The following is a 20,102-nucleotide window of genomic DNA, read 5'->3' as shown; positions in this document are numbered from 1 at the left end:
ACATTTTTTTTATCCAGTCAGTCTACAACTTATCTGTTGTTGGATTCTTTCAAAAGCATTGGTTGGAACTGATAAACAAAAACAAACAAAGAACCCACACACATTTTGTGTTCACGGTCTTCTTAATTTGTGAATATATCAGGCATTAGGAGCGAATTCACACAAGTTTTCAAACCAACAGGCTTCATATGGCCACTTTAAAACATTTACGTTGTTTCCCTTAAGCAGCTAAACTTATGCACTAATTCGGTCACATATCCTTTCAGAAGGCCAATGCTTTCCTAAGCTTTAATTTCCTGGAAAATATCTTGGATGTTGTTTCAATATTTCATCATAATTTTTTTTTTTTTTTTTATGATGCCATCTGTGTCCCAGAATTTCCCAGCCTCCATTTTACTCAGCTGATGTGATTTGATCAGAAGCATACAAATCCATGACATGATCAGTTGGCTTTTACTTAGTTGTTAAAAGGCAATGAAAGCTCAGAATATGTATACTTCTATTTCTTTCCCTTGTTTAATGGACAACAGAAATGTAGAGAATACAAAAAAATCACCACAAAACAACAAAACAATTGTTTGATCTAAATTTTTAGCTTTTATTTACAGTACAAAAATTAACACTTACTATAAATGCATCTGAACTGAAAAAAAAAAGAAATGGCAAGTCTTTGAATAAACATTGTAGTTGTGCAAAGATGCACAAGTCAAATATTTTCCCTGTGCTTGCTCTACAAAAATGTCAAAAGAAAAATAAATGTAATCTGTAGTTCAATGTTTATTCTGTCAATAAGAAATCTTTATTTAAGGATCCAGGGATCACACCGCAGTAATGCTATGTACCCTGACACATTACATGAGATCAGAAAGATCAATCATGCATCACACAAACCTGAGAAAAGGTCTACTTTGAGACAACTGTGGCAGATTCAAGCAAGACTTCATTACTTACAGAAAATATACAATTCCACTCGCTTTTGGGGCATTAATTCCTGCATTTTACCAGTTTGCAGGTCCGTTTTCAGCAGACAGCTCTGCATTTTTAACAATTTTAGTGATCTTGCCTGAATATATGTGAACAATCGAGTACGTGGGAATAAATTACTCATCAACTCCCTCGTCGTCTTCCTCTTCCTGCTTCACATCCACCTCGCTCGTGTCCGAGAACTCGTGCAGCAGCACGTACTCACGGCTGCTGAAGCCAAACTTGAGGACATCTTTTTCTTTGAGCTCATAGTAACGCTGGGACTCAATCCGCTGATTGTTCAGGTAGGTGCCGTTCCCAGAACCAAGGTCAATAATGTAAGGCCTTACCCTGCGGCCAGTGGTGCCGTCGGCTCGAGTATACTCAACCAATCTGCAAAACACAGAACAGCGTACCATTTACATTCATCATGACAAACAAAAAAAATAACAGCTGCTGACAGGTATTCTTCCCACCTGTACTGGAATACCGCATGTTGCTTGGAGCAGGACGGGTGGTCAATGGGGATATCAGCGATTCTTCTCTGGCGCCCCAACAGATAGGCACTCTGTCTGTGGATGTACATGACAGGAAGGGGGTCGTCATTCTTAAAGGGGTACAATCTCCATCTGCGCTTTGGGATGCGAGCCTCGGGCGGCTCGTTGTACTTGATCACCACGCCCCGGAACGTGTTGGTGTCTTCCGTGAGCGCGCCTGACAGTTCAAAGTTGGGCTTCTCTTTCTCAGCCGGAGGCGGCCTTGAGTCGTCACTCCCTCCGTCAGAGGTTCCGAAGTTATGTTCCTCGCCTTCTTCTTCTTCACGCCGTTGGCGGTTCTCCCTGCGTCGGTCATCATGCTGCCGGCGCTCCTCTTGCTGAGAAGCCAGAGCGGCTCGTTCGCGATTCCTGTCTCTGTTGCGTTCTCTGTCCCGCGGCCTGTCTGATTCCCACCTGCTCCGTCTGTCCTCTGACTGCTCATTCCTTCTTCTCCGCTCATCACCACTTCCCCTTTGTTCTTCCTTTTCCTGTGGGATTTAAAAAGAAAGCATTTACAAAGCAAATATGATCGGTTGTGATATATTATCAGCGCCATATTTAAGAACTAAAGTGTGGTCATAATGTGTTATAGGATATAGCACAGTTTACTATCTTTTTATTAAAATACTGACACATGTAAAATTACATTAGCTATAGTAATCTGGAATAAAAAAAGACGGTTTTGCAACAATAATTATTTAAATAGCTTGTGGCACCTTTACTCAAATTGTGGCTCACTAACTACAGGTGACATTCAGGAAATCAGAAAAAAATAAAATAAAATAAAAAATCCATATTTGAATGTGCCTGTCATTTGCATTTACCATTCGTATATGTTGTGGCAATGCCTTGTGAAGGTATTCATATGTCAAACACATTTTCATGATACGTCTCATTGCAACAACAAAATTGAGCGGGTTACTAATGTTTTCTAACAAGCATCAGAGGACCTCATAGAACAGCTGGTTTATATTGACATAATACAGATGTGGACTCAATTAACTAATCCCACAAATTCCACTGGTTAGACTGAATTTCATTGGGAGGTTTCATTTTAAATGGGGGTGAATACGTAAATGTGCCACGTCTTCTGGCTTTTTATTTGCAAAACTTTTAAATACCTTAAATCATTTTTTCCCCCTCTTCATTAATGCATCACTTTTTGTAAAACCCCAGTGGAGTGCATTGGCGTTTGTATTTGTTCTGTGGCACAATATGGAAGAGGTCAAAGAGTGTGAACACTTATGTGTACAACCCATCATGGTGATCCTAAACTTTATTATTAGAGACCAACTGGTTTATAAGTTTTCAAACCTAGCTCTCCCCCCAGTTAAGTGTTGATCTGATGATTCAAACCGAATTACCCGCTTCACTTTGGCATCGCTGCCACGATGAGGACTGCGACTTCTTCTGTTTCTGGGAGATCTGTTGCTTGTTCCAACAGGAGAGGTTTCCCTTCTATCTGGTGAGCGCTGCCTTGCCTTGGCCGGTGATCTGTATGAAATGTAAAACAGACTCTTGAGCAGAAATTTTGCTGAAATTTTAAAACATATGACATATAATTCACTCAGAAATCATGATTCGTTCAATCATGAATCTATGATTGGTCGCAAATTTCTCCAGTATCATTCTGTACAATAAGAAGGGGATATAAACTTTTGTGAGTTTGAGCATCAGAACAGTAATTTTGGGTATCTGATTTAATGTCTTAGTTCCAGAGCTATAACAACTTAAGTACCAGAGAGTAATTGGTGTTGACAACAGGTTGAACAAACTGTAGCCACATCGTAGCAACAGGTAACGAACAGAACTACTCGTCGTTTCCTACAATTCTGTACACAATTAGAAAAAAAATGCGCAAAAATATATTCAGTGTTATTGATCTGTGATAAAGGCAGCAGGTTTTGTGAATTATTGATAATTAACTATTGATCCGTAGTTTAATGAATGAAACCCTGCTTCAGCAACACCAACATCCATGTCCTGGTAGATTCAGGCCGATCTCCAAGTTAAAATATAGTTTATATAAAAACAAGGGAACACTGCACCTCCATTCTATCTTATATAACCAGATATGACGACTTTATTACATTCACCTGCTCGCTCTTCTTCTCGGTGGACTTGATGTCCCGGCGGATCTGGACCTCGAACGGCGTGATCTCTGTGGCCTACTGGGGCTCAGTTTCTCCTGTTTTATCTTTACTTCGGTCTCTCGCGTCGGAGACTCCCTTCTTCGGTGTCGTTTCTCTTTGGTCATTTTTTTAGAGAAAATGAATGTACCAATCCGATTTTAACGCGACTAAATGTACATCTTTACTCAGAAGCAAACAAACAAGCAAAAAAACACAGCTTTAAACCCTTACTAAAGTTCTACTCTTGCGTCGTGATCACCCTTTCCGGTTCCTGTGGTTCACAAAGAATTTATCTCGACGATGTGCTTGCCGTGTTCCTTTTTAAGTTCCGGTGTAAACGCTAAAGTGTCGGGATCGTGCGTCGGCGTCTCCGCCATCTTGTGAGTGGTATGTTTTAATGCGATAGAAGTGAAATAGCTGCACAAGTCCGTCAGCTATATGACTATCGTCTGAATGTGCGTAACCTATCATTACAGAGCTCTTCGGTTTTACGACAGGTGCCGATACAGTACATGGATAAATCATAACCTAAAGCTAAAGTACGCTCAAAAGGAAACATTAAAGGCAATTATATTATTAGTACGTGAAAAACAAGATTAAACTGTTTCAATCCACAAATACTTGTACATTGACAAAACGAATGGCAAAATACAATTTAAATATTATATCTGAAACTGAATTAACTTTGGTACATTTCGTAGGTGAATTTCTTGAGAGTTAACAATTACCAATGCTAAAAGTTAACATCCAATACTGTGCATAATTTAACTTGTTCGTAATATAACTAAAATCATAAATAAACATAAATAAATAAATAAATAAATAAATAAATAAATAAATAAAAACATTCTTGTCTTTTTTTTATTTCCAGGGCAATTTGCCACTCACAAGATGACGAACGCGCTAACGTGTCGTTTCTATGGATCTACGGTGTCAGTCGTCTACCCATCTAAATCTTTGTCAAAAAAGATCCGATATTGTTTCTTTTCCAAAATACAAAAATAATTGGGGTGTATTGTAAAAAAATCCGACACTTTGTAAGTTGTCTTCTTTTTTGTTACACCATTTCAAACCTATTTTTACTTGAACAGAAAGAACGCGAGGACAGTGTTACCATGACAACATCATCAACAGTTTTAACGAGCAGCGATATTTCCGTGTCTGAAGGCAAAAATAACTTTATTTTTTATTTTAAAAGAAAGAGAAAAAAATGATTCCGCCAGCGGATTCTCTTCTGAAATATGATACTCCAATGTTGGTCAAGACAACCTCAGGGGAGAAATCTCCAAAGGTAAGTCGCCACTGAGGTGGAAGTGACAACTACCGAGAAGGAAAGATGAATATTTGGAAACACTTTGAATTATGCCCAAACACATATTTAAGAATGATTAAATGATTAAATGTGGGCACCAAGTGCCTTGGTGCCCACAGTTGGCCTGACTGGTGCCCATGTTTGACTTATATTACAATGTATTTAATAGGATTTTGAAAGTGAAAATTGTTACAAAGCAAGAATAGACAGATGTCACCCTAAGACAAAAGGAATATGATATGACTTTTATAATCTCATGGGCTCATGTATTATTTCAATGCGTTCCCAACAGATGTGGAATGATAAAAGTATTCTTGTATCATGAATAATGAACTCACTGCAGAATATGTCTCTTAACAGGTACGTCAAATAAAAAGGATCCCTCTGCAGGGCCCTGACACCGCACCAGTTCCACTATCTCCTAAAACAAAACCTACAACCAGTGATGTCAGCAAAATGGAAAACGAGGAGATCCTGGATGCAATCCTTCCACCCAGGTATACCCGTCCTTTTACTTAGTAAACTGATTCATTAAGTTCAACCTTCTCAACCATCAATATTGTAGGGAATGGTCAGAAGGAAGCCAGCTGTGGGTGCAGAAGGTATCCAGTGTACCTTGTACAAGACCAGAAATAATTCACCTGAAGGAAGAGCTGGACACAAAGCTGGAGCAGAGACAGGCCAGACACACAGGCATCTGTCCTATCCGCAGAGAGCTTTATTCTCAGTGTTTTGGTAAGAAGTCAGTGGATATGACACCATCATGAAACTCACTATTACAATCTGAGGTTTAGATATAGGTTGTATTAATTTTTGTCCTTTTATTGGTGCAACTGAAATGATCTTCCTGGGTGGAAAAATTATGTATCCTCTTGAATTATTTTCATATCCAGAATTGAATGCTCAAGTTAGAATTTACTAAATATTTCTTTCAAAATTATTCAGAAATATTTCGATAGAGCTCCACTAATAATTGGGTAAATGTAGCAAGTTGCAGCTTGATCACACACATTTTAAAGTCATCAAGCCGCAAGCATAATTCCAACTGGATATTTGACCAGTCCTCTGGGCAAAAACGGTAGTGTACATTTGAACATATGAGGTTTTCCAGGATGGAATCAATAAAAAAAAAAAAAAGTCTAAAAATGTTCATTAGAGATTAGGACAGGACTTTGGAGAGATTGTTCAGGAAGCTCAATGTTAGACTTCTGAAGCTAATTTTCATATCGATTCAGAGAAATTGTCCTATTGGAACACCTTCGATTCTCAACTATCTGACCCAAACCTTTGCTGTCAGATTAAAATGAATTGATTTAGATATTTGGGAAGCATCACAGCCAAAGTATGCTAAACTGGGAAATGGTCTACACAGACCAGGAAGGTCCTGGTGAAAAACAAGAGCCAGTTCCAAAATCAACACTGTGAAGTATGAATGAAATATACAGATGCTCGGATGGAAAAAAAAAAAAAAAGCGATTTGGAGAAAATAATGCCTGCATAAAGAGACAAAACTGAGCTTTTCAAAATTGAGACTTTAAAATCTCAAAATACTTAACTAGCTGTCAGATGAGTGAGATAACATCATGCTGAGGCAGTGCTAGCATAAGGTTACAACATTCCAGACATTTCTAGTAAATATATTTTTAGAGATTTACACAGCTGGATTTTAAATGTATTAGTTATGGTTTATGCTTTCAGGTTCTCACAAACTGATTTAAATCTGATTTTTCTTCCTAGACGAATTAATCAGACAGGTAACCATAATCTGTGCTGAGAGGGGTCTGCTTCTGCTGCGAGTCAGAGATGAGCTTAAAATGACCATTGCCACGTACCAGACGCTGTACGAAAGCAGCATCGCTTTTGGCATGAGAAAGGCACTGCAGGCTGAACAGGGAAAAGCGGACATAGAAAAAAAAGTAAGGGAATCAGCTTATCTGTAGTCATTAGACTTGGAAAAAAACAAAACAGTATTCAAAGAGCTTCGTCTCTTTTGCTTACTGATTAAACCGTTAAACTGCACTGTTATTACAAGTCCAGCAGAGAGCGCCATTTCTTTGCAGATATTTAAAAGACTGGGAACTTCCTGCTGTGTTTTTCCATCACCTTTGTAGATTTTAGATCTGGAAAGTGAGAAGCAGGAACTCATGAGACAACTGGATGAACAGAAGGAGAGATGTGATGCAATCGAAAAGAGGGAAGCTGAGAAGAGACAAGTGGAGGAAAGAAAGTTCAGCGAGGAAATTCAGTTCTTGAAGAAAACCAATCAACAGCTCAAGGTGACTTTTTCTATTGTATAACAACCCAAATGTGTTGTGATGTGTAGAATGTCCAAAAATTAATAGTATATGTTTTTTTTTTGCTTTCAGACACAACTGGATGGGATGATTAATCCAAAGAAGTGAAACCTCTCACACCGGATAGCAGATTTAATACAAGATGTATTTTTTCTCCACTTGATAAATGAATGAGTTGACAGCTGCAGAAAATTTAGCATTTTATTTGTAGAGCATGACAGCTATATTTTAAGCAGTTAACACACTGAACATTTCTCTTGAATGTCAAGAGAGCAGCTCACTTGTGAATGAGGAATTACATGCAGTTCAAGAGTTGAGAGGGCAAGGTGCGGCCATTTGCTTGTAGTCAAAATAAAGTTTCACATGACCACTGGAAAAAAGACACGTCGATGTTTAGCTTCAAGTTTTTGCCTAGCTTGTCATTTCAATAAAATGTAGCCAATTTGGCCAGTTTAAATATGTATAGTTTTGTGTTTATTCCCAGTCTAGTGCTTTGATTTTTTAGCCCCACGACTTTCTGCAGGCGGTGCTGGAATCTTTCTGTTCTTGTTCTTGTTTTTCACATTGTGCGTTTCATAGTAACGCACTCCAACTTTCTTCCCCTTCTTGGCACGGTCCACTGCTCTTCTCTGTGGACATTAAAGAAAGGAACAAAAATGGCATCAGATACATTAAACTGCTTTTAACATGATATATATCAGACATATCAGCCCACAATGCTCCACAAAAATATTCATTCCCCTTAAACTTTGACAACCAAATTTCAAGGAATTTTATTGGAATTTTAAATGATACACTCAGAGTATAACAGCATAACACTTAACTAGTTAGCAAATATTTATTGCAGCCCAAGCAGTTCCTTGTGACAGTGATACGGCAGGAATTATAAAATTGCAAAACATTGTTCTGCTTGAATCTCAACCGTCTTTGCACATGCTGAGACTGAAATTCCTGCCAATTCTTCTTGGTGAAAAAGCTCAAACTCATTCAAGTTAAGCATCCGCAAGCAGGAATGTTCACGTCTTGCTGCAAATTCCTTTAAGTTTGGACTTTGCCTACAGCTCCATCAGATTTAGCACAGGCCTCTTGGTTCCCTTTAATCAGATTGAGTGGACAGCTATTTCTTTGTAAGATTGTTTCCCTACAATGTTTTCTTGTTCCGTGGTTTTCATGATGCCGTTTGTTCACAAATGTCTTCGTTTTACATCTTTATGTTTTGTAGTGTGACAAAACGTAAAAAGTTGAAGGGCTGTGATTAGTTTATCGAGACCCTTTATTTGACACAAGACAAACAAAAGCTGCAAACCTGTTTAGATGTAAGCCTGTGCTGCTGAATAGATTTATCATCCTCCACACGTTTCCTCTTCTTGCTCTTCTGGTTTGTAGCTGAAATCAGTCAGATAAAAAAAAACAGCCATCAGTATTTCAATGTTAGCCTGACTGAGTCAGAGAGTTTTGCTGTTGAAAACGTTTGGATGTCCACCACATCTGACTCAATTTCAAAAGCCATCGCCAAACTCAGAGTGATAAATGGTCGTACCTGTTGACGGATTCTCTCTCTTCTGTGCTTGTTTAGCTGCTTCTTGTTTGGTCTTGAGGTCTGTAAACACTTTCTCAGAAAGTGCCTTTGGTATTCTGTCCAAACAGATGAAAAAATAGCAAACTGCTAAGTTTTCCAAGCAAAGCAAACAGTTTATTTCTTCAGGGATTTGCAGAAATAAACTAAATTGGACTAAAACTAACTGAAGAGCTTGGATATGATTTGTAATTTGGTTTGTGGGCTCTAATCGATTGAAAAAAAAAAAAAGACAGAAAGAAAAGGAACTTGATGAAATACATTTTGGGAACAGGCTACCGATTAGTCAAAATGACAGCTGTTAGTCCTTAAAGCTTGATTTCCATGGACCTCCTTGATGCGCCTGGCATCTCTCTGTCTGCCAACATCTCATTAACGAACAAAAAAAATAAAACAAAGTCCTGTCCAAGACAAAGAAAATATGCAGTAATACATTTGGACACCAAAACTTACCGGATTGCAGAGAAGCGCTTGGATTTGGCTCGGTCCAGGAACTGCTTGTACTTCGCAATTTTCTCATCGTGCTCACGGATTACCTCCCGTAAACTCTTTTTGCCTTTGGTACCGTCAGTCTGAGATGGTGTGTCCTCAGAGGCCTCAGCTTCTCCATCAGCTGGCTCTGCACTGGGCTCGTCTTCCTGCCCTCCCTCGTCTTCGTCAACGTCAACGTCCTCGTCAACGTCGGAGCCAGAAAAATCAGACAAGTCTAAGTCTGGCAACTCCACGGGGATCAAATCTTCCTCAGTGAACTCAGGCGCCACGTTGATCTTGCCAAAGTTCTGTCGGACATTAGCAAGGATCTTCTGGACCTGTTCCTTCTGCCGCTGCTGCTGTTCCGCCTGTTCTACGGACGCGCCATCCAGATTATCCGCCTGTTCCTCCTGAACGTTCTCCTCTGCAGCCGGTGGTACTTCCTGGGGCAATGGTTTTTCATCCTACAGAAGTCACAGTAGTTTACGTTAAAAGAACAGGCTGGTGAAGGAGAAGGAAAAGATTTTGCAAACTCTTACTTCTGGATCTCCCTCTGGTCCAGGAGGCTTCACAAAGAAGGGGATCCGTCCCCTCTGCCAGTCATTTAACACCATTTTGGAGACCGTGCTGAGATCAGGCTCACCTCCCTGTAAAATACCGATAAGAAAAAAGTGTTAATAGTTTAAATACCAAAACTTGACGGCTCTTTTAATGTGCAAAGGTGATCTTTACTGAATAATATGGAGAGAATAAAATATGCTTGAAGGGACAATGCACTTTTTAAATTCAAGCACTTTTCAAGCAGTTTGAAGATACGTTTTCAAACTTTTCCAGCACCACACATAGATAAAAATAATTTTTTTTGGTGGTAGTATTCTACATTCTACAGCAGAATAAATTAAAACATAGAAAAAATATTATGTTTTGCAATGTCTCTCTCTCTCTCACACACAGAATACACCAGACAAATTTAACACAAAATCCACCAATGCTAATAACTTTAACATATAAAATTAAATTAATAAGTCACTCAACTGTTAAGAATAATAAATATTTATTACTTTGAAACAATCCAAGCAAATTGTGTTAAGGTAAATTAATTGCTTAAACACAGTATACAAAAAAGTCATTAAGAAAAAAATCTAAAAATGTTCTCGTTAAATTGTCTGGCATTTCGCAAATAGAAATAATTTTGGTAATTTTAAATGACTTGGAACAATAAAAGTTTAGTATGACTTAACTTCAGACAGTGAGAAAAAATGTGCCTCTTTTTATTAGGTGTATGACAATATTTGGTTTCATCTGTAAATGTAGGCTTTAGTCACATGCTAGGTTGCACTTTATTACAAAGCTGTGCAGTTTGAATATCAAGCACTTTCAAGGACTTAATACAAAAATCATGCACATTGCAAACCTTCAAAACACCAAATTGAAATTTAAGCATTTTCAAGGGTTTGTACGAACCCTGTGTTTAAATCTTATAAGAAACAAAGAATCAAACCTTTAGAAGCTTCCCAGTACGGAATGCCAGCTTCTCAAGGAAGTCATCAGCAGAACTCCATGTTGGGATCCGGTAAGTCTTCTGGATGTATTCGGGTTTGGCTCGTTCCAGTACTGCGCCGATGTGCTCTTCTGGGTGTTTGATCTTCTCCACTTGAACCTTGCCAAGGAAGAGGAAAAGAAGAAATGTGAAATATGAAGGTACAACCTTTAAGTGATAGTGACTCCACTGCAAACTGAAAATATTTTCCTTTCAAAGAAAATTGAAACCGGTGCTTGTTTTTTCCTGCAAAAATATTTGTTGTGTTTAATTATCTGTATGTTTAACCAATCTTGAAACACACTGCTGAGCGTGGGTTCTCATTATAAAGAGATTTTTCCCTAGACATTTGTGATCTGTATTGCTCCATTTTAAAAGCAGAGGTGCAGAGAAAAAACTAAGCAACAGACAGAAAATTTCCACCTTCCATGACTGTTAACAGACGGTTCGGAAATTGTCTGTTTTGGGATCAGTACACACAACAACAAAAAGAGTTACCAAGAACAGCGATTCCTGTGAAAGTACATCATAAAAAAAGAATAAAAGTTTTTATTTTTAGTGAGAAATGTGTTCACATTAAAGTAAAAAAAAAAAAAAAAAATAGACATTTAAAAAGCTATTCAAAAGGAGACTTTTTGTTGTGATCTATGTCTCTGATTCATTTATGATTTGAGAGAGCAACACTTCCACAAGTAAACACCAAAGCTGAACAGAACACAGAAAGGTTGTTCTGTTTTATCCGTCCCAGCTTTTATGGATCATTATGTCATGGGACGTGTTGTACTTTAAAAATATTTCTGGAAGTCTCAAAATTAAGTTAATCGTCTTACTGAGGCTGCCAGTTACATTTATAGATTTATTTAACCTTTATTTAACCAGGTGAATTATTAATAACACATTTATATTTACAATAACGACTTGGCAGGGAGTGAAGAACACACAGCAAGATCCGGCAGCACACTATTTTAGTAAACAGACCTTAAGAACATTGTTGACGTTATAAAACAATACTGAGAAAAAGGCGTAGGCTAAAACTGACATTAAATATTTGAGATGAAGCATGTGCATGGTTTCAGACATCACACTTAGAATATCTTTAAAAGTTACAACTGTTAAAAAGGTGCTCTGCTTCAATACATTTTGAAGCTCATTTCAATTTTTTTAACTGCAGCATAATGAAAAAATAGTTCTCCATATTTTGAGAACATTATTTTATTTCTTTTGTGAGTATGAATCCACTTTTGGGCTGTCTGTAACCAAAATGAATTCAATTTAAATTTTCTAGACTTCATAGGAATCTTGTGTATTCTTGGACTGTTCTAAATAAATCTGTCATTTGTGTGTAAGATTTTTTTTTAATTATTATTGTTTATTTTTCAGTATCACTCGGAACACAAATTCATTTTCTCACGGAACTACAGAAAAAAGAAATCACTTACCACCCCCTTTAGGACTATATCAGACTCGCTGTCCTCTGATGGGTAAACGACACCGGGGCAGTCGATGAGGAAGATGCGCCTCATTAGTGTGATGTACTGCCACACCTGTGGGAGGTACGGGTTGAGTGCTAACCTTGACGAGCAAGAAGAAACACTAAAGAAACATGCAAGATCAAATGTCGACTCTACCTTCGTTTCTCCAGCGATGGGTGCCACGTTGCAGACCTTCTTTGAGCGCAGAGTGTTGATAACTGAACTCTTCCCCACGTTTGGGTAGCCAATGAAACCCACACTAATCTGTTTCTTGTCGGTGTGAAGCTGCACATGAAGGAAAACACAACAAAACTCACAATATCGTACAGAGGCGTTTCAACACTGGGCTTTATACCGACTTAAATGCGAGTTCAATTTGGTAAACAATTTTCTTCATTTTGATTCCAATATAAACAAAGCAGGCTTAGCTCAAATACAAAATGTCCATAAAAAACACGGGCTTGAAAATGTTTACAAAAGGTCAGCTCTCTTGGAACTAAAATCTTTGGACTGCAAAACAGCTCATAAGTTCAAGCATCCCACTTCATCTATCAAACAGCAGAGTCGAGGCGGGGGCAGGTAAAAAGCCAGACGAATGAGGAGTTATTGATAAGGTGATTTAAACTCAAAGAAAAGGTTTGCTGAAGTGGATTAAACTGCTTTCCAAGTTTTTGTAAACACTACTGATGACTCATGAGATATTTATTTAAGCATTTTAACTGTCAATGCATTCAAATTACCTTCCCAAACTGCCTTAGGAGCTGGATGAGAGAACCTTTACCAAATGAGTTGGTCAGGCTGGCATGGAAAGCCAGAGTTGGATACTCTTGGGACAGAACGGCAACCCACCGTTTCTGATTTGTGGGGAAAAAGGCAGTCAAGAAGACAAATTATTAAAGATTACAGCAGTTAAAGCAACCCAGAAAACAAAGTGAAAATGCTCTAAACATCTCACCGTGACCCAGGTAGGGATAAGATCACACTTGTTTAATACAAAGATGAGATGTTTCCAAGGTTTCTCTTTTTTCAGGTATGTCTCAATGCTTTTGGAGCGGGTTCCCATTGGATCACGGGCGTCCAGCACTTGGATTATGACATCAGACGAGTCGATCACCTTTAAAACACGCATCCAGAATGAATCCAATTAACTCTAGACCACTGACTGAGAAACACAAACAGCTTGCCATCCTGTTTTAATGACTTCAGACTACGAGGATATAAACCCTGAGGTTCATATCAGATGGCTTATGATGATGCTGCCAAAGGATAGATTACCTGGGCATGGGAAAACAAAAGAGCTACATGAAATGTCCAAGATGGTGAAAAGACATTTACATAGCAACCACTCTTTTTGGGGAGGGAGGTTTTTTTCTTTAAAATACTTGTCAATATTTTAATACTAGGACTCAATAATCAAGTATGCAGGAGTGTTACCTTGTAGAGTTCTCCCCAGATCCTCTTCGACTGACCCTTTTTGAAAATCTCCTCACGTACTTCCTCCCTGTTGCAAAAGTCTGTCACTATCTTCAAATGTAACTATACATAGACTAAAAGTCAAGTTTTGTGATTAGAATAAGTAAAAATCCTACCGGACACCGGTGTCCTCTGTCACCAGGTTCGTGTCTTTGTCGGCGCTGTAGTTCAACACTGAAGCCTCCGCTCTCTCTACAAGATCCTTCACATCTCCAACCAGGAGATTGGGTCGCTTCCTCTGAGCCTTAGGTCCAAATGTGGTCTCAAATCCCTCAGTGTCTAGAATGTGCACCTTAGAGTTCTACGGGAATATAGAAAAACATATTTAGACCACTGATTGTTCTGAACTTAAGACTCACGATCTTGCTCTTCAAAACATAGTAGTGTGCATACATGACATTTGTCCTTAAACACTTACAACCCCTGTATAACAACAGCTTTATATGAAGAGCATGGCTGTGTATTTATAGTTGTATTGTACAGTGGATAAAATGCATGGCATATAGCTGTAAAATAAAAAGTAGATATCTGATAAGACACGATAAAGGAACGTTTTTGCTGTTGGTGAAAGATATTTTCTCCCTTTTCCCCGAATTTAAACAAATTTTCAATGCAGCCCTCCAAGGCTTTAAGACAACACAGAACAAAAGTACACAGTAAACAGAACACCCAAATATGTAACAAAACAGCCAACAAAACACCCTGAGACCATGCCAGTGCTAATCAAATCTTCCAGTGATCCTGAAACAAAAGCCATGCCTCTATTGCAACATTTCTTTAGAAGGATAGGGTTACAGAGGTTGTCAGAAAATACTCATGCCAAGATCCCAAACAAAGACCCTTAAAAACGAGATCACAAAGATCCTTCAATTCATGACTTTTTCTTTGGAACAAGTTAAGCAATCAAATATTGGACTTTATATGAAAATGGAAACACAACAGATTCCAGGAAAAGCTCAGCATTTGAAAGAAAAAAATCCATACAGCACCTTGACACAGCATTTATACGCTTGCAAGATTTTCACATTTTAATCACATTAGAGTCAAGATAGACAACACACAGTAGTCCATAATTCCAAAGTGGAAGGCCAAGAAACACATCATAAAGTTGTAGAGAAATTTAAAACATGGTCAGTTAGTTTGTAACACAATATTGCTGACAGTTTGGTGCTGTTCTAAAATCAAGTTTGGACTTCTTTTCTCATTGTACTATTTTTATTAAGTGTTCCTTTACCCGTTTCAGGATGTTTTATAGCACTCTGATTGAACTTGTGTGGTTTTAAATGTGCAAATGGAGCAAAATGAAGGACAATGCTCTTAATAAAACCCTTTTACGGGCTGCAAAAGACTTTAGATCGGGGTGGAGAATGAAGCCAGAGCTACAGTGGTTTAAATCAAAGCTTGAGGTTGTGCAGAAATGATAGAACTATTATAGCCAGGTGGGCTGATTATTATTTTTTTTATTTATTTATTTGGCGGGGAAAAGGCACATTAACATTTTTTTAAATGCCAAAAGCCTATTTTTCATCTGTTGGCCTTAATGAATACATGATGCACTCTTCTTATTACTCTTTTGGAAAACATAAAACAATTGAAAAGTGTGCAACTTTTTTTCCACTTTGAAAATGAAGTGTGACTCTGTGTTCATCCCAAAACCCCCCATGAAAAGCAACAATATTTGTGGTTCTAATGTGAAAAAGTTCCAGGGTAATGAATACTTTCTTAAGATGATGTAAAGGTATCTTTAGTGGACTATAAAAGATGTCTATTTTTCATGAGAGATTATATTATATTATGTTATGGCTATGCTACTTTACTCACATGAGCTTTGGCTCTGTCATGTAAAAGAGACATGGGCAGTTTGCTTTGCCGCATCACCACACGGTATGGATCCTTCTGTACTGCTCCCATCTCCTCTTGAAACTTCTGAAGGGCTGTCTGCTTTATCACTCGAGTGTTTGCTGAAACACATAAGACCCAAACATGAGTCAAGACTCAGTTGGTTCAAATGTTTTGCAATTAACGACATTTATGGAGGCATTTAAATACAACTTTATCTAAAGCAACCAAACACATAAAATTTATTCCTGTCAGAAATTAAAACATTGCCTATAACTTTGCAACCACTACATATCTGACAGGAACTTTCCCCCCTATTATCATCATCATCATCATCATCATACTATTATTATCGTTCCCTAAAGGAAATAAAGTAAATCTTACCTATACCTGAAAATATAGGTGCATATGTACTTGCAACCATATACATTGCATTAATGATGTCAGTCAAGTATATCTTGACTGAAATTTTTTTTTGGTAAAACTAAAATCATATAAACAGAGAGACAACTCTAAATGTAACATGCAAATACATTCTGAGTTTAATATCAATCACAAATACAAATAAATGATAATTTCACATTAAAAAGATGCCAGAACAAATAATAATCTATCCATCATTAGCAGCAACAGAAAGAAAACATACTTACTAAACCATTTGATGTTGGGTTCAACTCTGGCAACTGTTCCTGGTGCTACTGTAGACTGGTACTGTAAAGGTTTGATAACTTTCCCTCGTTTGTTACTGTAGGCAGAACCAATCAGGGTTAATACAGCACTTATGTTTATATTTCAGCTGAAAGCTACAAACAGTCCTGTTACAAACAAAGAATATGTTATCATTCATTACCATCTTTGTTTTTGTCTGTACATATTCAGACGCTTAATGGTGGCTCTGTCCCTCATGTTGTTTCCCCCTGCACCTTTGGCTCGATCTGGGGAACAAATGGTCAAAACAGTTTTGTTATGTAATTTAAAACGTTACATATTTAAAAATATGCGAGGTATGCTGCGAGGTAAAATGTTAAACCATCATAGCAACATTTTGGTGTCAATTTTTACTGTAAAATGTAATCAGCAGCATTTATATCCAGGATACAGTGAGTAGAAGAGTAAGCTAAAGCTATTAGCTTCAGTTAGCTACAGGTATAAACAAACTGTCTAGCTTACCGGGGTTCGAGCTGGATGAAGAGGGGTTTATCGAGTTATTCCCTTTAAACTGAGGCTTTACCATGTTGACTGCTTATTCGGTAAAGCCTTTCACAAGAAAATCAGAACTGTACACCAATCGGGACAGTATAAATCTGAAGTTTGAAGCCTCCCCCCCTCGACTCAGAAATATTACAACTTGCACGTGTCCCTCTGGTGAAGCAGGAAGGACGTCATGACAAAAGGAAGAGGAGGAACCAGCCAATCAGAAAACTGTAAATTCAAAAGTAACGGTTGCAAACGCTTATTAACAACACTAAAAATATGTACTGTTGTATTTAATCAATAATAAATTATTAGGAAGCGTATTTCATTTTTGTACTTCTTATATTAGCAGGATTTGGCTGTACTATTTTTTCTCCAGAAGAGGGCGCAATACCATTTATGTCAGCGCATTTTACGTGACATTTCATCCTGGCTTAAAGGGTGAAGGACAGTTTGACTTGGAAAATAAATAAACCAGACCACAAATTAATCATTACCAAATGTTTTACGGTACTTTTAACAGAAAACATAAAATAATATAATTTTTTTTAAAGTACCTTTTTAGTTCTTTGTGCAGTCTATCAACAACTAACATGGAGAGGCACCATCCAGTTTTCACTTCACACAGCAAGGAATGTTTTCTGTTCATTTTCATACAGATGAAAAATGTTGATTTTAGATTGGAGAAGGGTTTTATTATTATTTATTAGTATTATTTATTAATGTAGAATAAAATTCAGTCTGGAATCAAGGAGGTTAACAGAATTGTAATATTATTTAGCTAATTGTCTAGGATTTTTGTGGCATTATTAGTCTCAAATTTATTTAAAGTTCGAATAAAAGCTGCTATGGAAATGCTTCATAGTGTTTACTTTTGAAAAATTCAAAAGTTAAAAGTTTTAATAAGAATAAAATTCATTTTCATTTTTTTGGTTGAAAATTTACAGAATTGAAACAAACAGACTTGTTCCTTGAAAATAATCCAGCTTATTATAGTTTGAACAAAACTGTCCAGTTAAACAATGCACAGTGATTTGAAAAGTAGGTGAAGCTTAAATAAATTGCTTTGTTTGGCCACAAGAATTTAAAGCTTATTAACATGACAATTTAATAAACTTAAACTCCTTCCACAAGCTTTTCACAAGAGATTGCTTTATCTGTGGCCCATTCCTCCGCAGAGAACTGGCGCTTGTGTGTTTTTCCAAAAATATTATGTGGCTTTCCAATGAATGGCTTCTTCCTTTCTCAGTGGCCTTTATGAAAGGCGAGTAAATGACTGGCTTCATACTCTCAATTCATCCAGCATTGATGAATTCAGGATGATACGGAGGATATTTTTCTTTTGTTCTTCAGTTAATACTCACATTTTGCACCAAAATATCTAGGAAACAGAATAGACTCACCTCCTGCACAGCATCATAGCTGGACATTCCCATGATATTCATATTTGAATTTTATTGTTTGAACAAATTAATGCTTCATCTTCAGGCATCTGAAAAACATATGCAAAAAAGAACCAGACTAGTGAAGGTCCATAATTCAGTTCCTGAGTTCTTGGCTCATGTCATTTGATTTGTCTATGATGTCATACAATGAAGCAGTGTGTTTAAAGATTTGCTTTAAAATGCAAACCACTGGGAGTGAATGAAACCAAAAGGTTTCAAACACATAAAATAGTTGTCTGCACAGAAATGTAACTTTCAGAATTTGTTTTCTTCTGTAGTTTTTGTCTAGATGGAGCCATCCAGACTGATCCTTGTTTCCAGCTGGCAAACAAAAACCTCACTAGTCGTTACAGCTTGTAACCAAAATGTTGAGCTTATTGGAAGAAACAGAATATCAGGTTTTTTACAGATTGATAACCTAAGCATATGTCTAAAAATTCCTTTGAATTTAGTGAGGGATTAAATTTTTACTGTGAAAATATACTAGTTTGAAATAAAACCAACGAAGATACCAATAAAGAGACATTTGATTCCTCAACTCTAAATCAGAGAACAGATTTGCAGCAACTTTTTCAAGTCTAGTTTATCAAAAATAAATTTCTCAGCAAACAAACTTATACTTTCATTTAGAATAAGGAGATGTGAGAAGTACTAAAAATTGTGACTACAACTTTAGGAAAGCCAGGAGAAAAACATTTTATAACAGAAGTCAATTTGTTGTTGGTAGTAAAACTAAAGCACCCAAAAAGAACACAGTTTCACTTTAAACAATACAATCAGGTCATTATTTCCTCACAGCAAGGATTTAATATCCTGTGGAAGAAATTACAAACTCATTTTCTCCATGAGAAATACCAGATGAAGAAGATTTTTAGTGGTTAAAGTTACTTAGGGATTCAGCAAGACAGAAATCAGTAAAAGGAGATTAAGTATGATAAATGCTACTTCACTGCTCAACGATAAAGCATTATAGCTTCCACATGAACTTGTGCATTTGTGAATAATATGTCAGTGTGGCTTACTCGAGAGCAGAAACTCTAAGTCAAAGCTTAGAACACAGGAGCTAAATGATGGAGCGCAGACGCCCATGGGCTTGACTAAACAAAAACAGAGAAATTGATGAAGGCCTAAAGGGTGCTCTTGTTTATAGCCTCACTGTTGATAATGTTCTGCTTAGAGTGTTTCATGGCTCAAAGGAGGGCTACTAACCACTGCTGTGTCATGAGCTGCTCTTTAGTTAGACCTGAGGTACTGCAGAAAACGGGCTTCACCAAAGTCCAAAGACAAGTTTGAATACAAGTGATTTTAAAGCAACATTATGTGCCAAACTAATTGATCCAACACTAGCTCCAATGCTAGCTGCTTAAGCTACACAAAAATATCAGCAAAAAAACAAAACCTTCCTTGGTGGCAGCCTAGTGGCAGTCCACAATAGCTAATACTGAGGAAGAAATCCAGTGGATCAGATCACAGTCACAGACTCGGTTGTCTTAATAAGCAATAGTGTGTAGTAGAAAGTAAAAAAAGAGAATTTTATTGCTATTCTGCAACATAGCAATATGTGTTCTTTTTTAAATTAATTTTAGTTAATTAAAAAAAGAACACTGTCATCTTTGTCTTTTATCATATTTATAATCAATTAAATGAAGTCAAATCACCAAATGATCAAATGACAATATTTCAAGACAACAGTAACAATTGTACTGGTAATATTAGCTGGAGTACTGGGACAAAATTCCCAGGAGGCAAGCATTTCTCAATAACTGACAGTCCCTCTGTATGAAGCAAAGCGTAGTCCAAAGGGCTGGTTTTTACCCTGCCAGCCCCTTTTGTCAGATAGTTCAGCTTTTTATTT

At 37.3% G+C, this 20,102-nt stretch overlaps 3 protein-coding genes across 3 annotated transcripts; 1 reads left to right on the top strand and 2 right to left on the bottom strand.

Annotated features, from left to right (window-relative positions):
* Positions 1-574: 574 nt before the first annotated feature.
* Positions 575-4,023, bottom strand: snip1 (Smad nuclear interacting protein). Its single transcript, XM_015044699.1, has 4 exons — positions 3,596-4,023; positions 2,864-2,993; positions 1,440-1,987; positions 575-1,356 (listed from the first exon to the last, which is right to left on the bottom strand). Exons 1-4 carry the CDS (start codon positions 3,754-3,756, stop codon positions 1,101-1,103), a joined length of 1,095 nt encoding a protein of 364 aa, XP_014900185.1. The 5' UTR covers positions 3,757-4,023; the 3' UTR covers positions 575-1,100.
* Positions 4,024-4,517: 494 nt separating this feature from the next.
* dnali1 (dynein, axonemal, light intermediate chain 1) lies at positions 4,518-7,698 on the top strand. The gene is made up of 6 exons (XM_015044700.1): positions 4,518-4,922; positions 5,304-5,440; positions 5,509-5,678; positions 6,681-6,859; positions 7,055-7,219; positions 7,310-7,698. The coding sequence occupies exons 1-6, from the start codon at positions 4,842-4,844 to the stop codon at positions 7,343-7,345; spliced, it is 768 nt and encodes a 255-aa protein (XP_014900186.1). The 5' UTR covers positions 4,518-4,841; the 3' UTR covers positions 7,346-7,698.
* On the bottom strand, positions 7,424-16,965 carry gnl2 (G protein nucleolar 2). Its single transcript, XM_015044698.1, has 16 exons — positions 16,779-16,965; positions 16,459-16,543; positions 16,259-16,353; positions 15,591-15,730; positions 13,886-14,070; positions 13,731-13,797; positions 13,252-13,410; positions 13,037-13,150; positions 12,453-12,581; positions 12,264-12,368; positions 10,786-10,944; positions 9,824-9,931; positions 9,267-9,748; positions 8,778-8,872; positions 8,544-8,623; positions 7,424-7,866 (listed from the first exon to the last, which is right to left on the bottom strand). Exons 1-16 carry the CDS (start codon positions 16,840-16,842, stop codon positions 7,723-7,725), a joined length of 2,211 nt encoding a protein of 736 aa, XP_014900184.1. The 5' UTR covers positions 16,843-16,965; the 3' UTR covers positions 7,424-7,722.
* Positions 16,966-20,102: the final 3,137 nt, after the last annotated feature.

This window comes from Poecilia latipinna, unplaced genomic scaffold (assembly GCF_001443285.1).
Source record: "Poecilia latipinna isolate Pla-1442-1.1 unplaced genomic scaffold, P_latipinna-1.0 Scaffold688, whole genome shotgun sequence".
NCBI lineage: Eukaryota > Metazoa > Chordata > Actinopteri > Cyprinodontiformes > Poeciliidae > Poecilia > Poecilia latipinna.
Note: the sequence above shows the minus strand (reverse complement) of the source record. Positions and strands in the feature narration are given on the sequence as shown.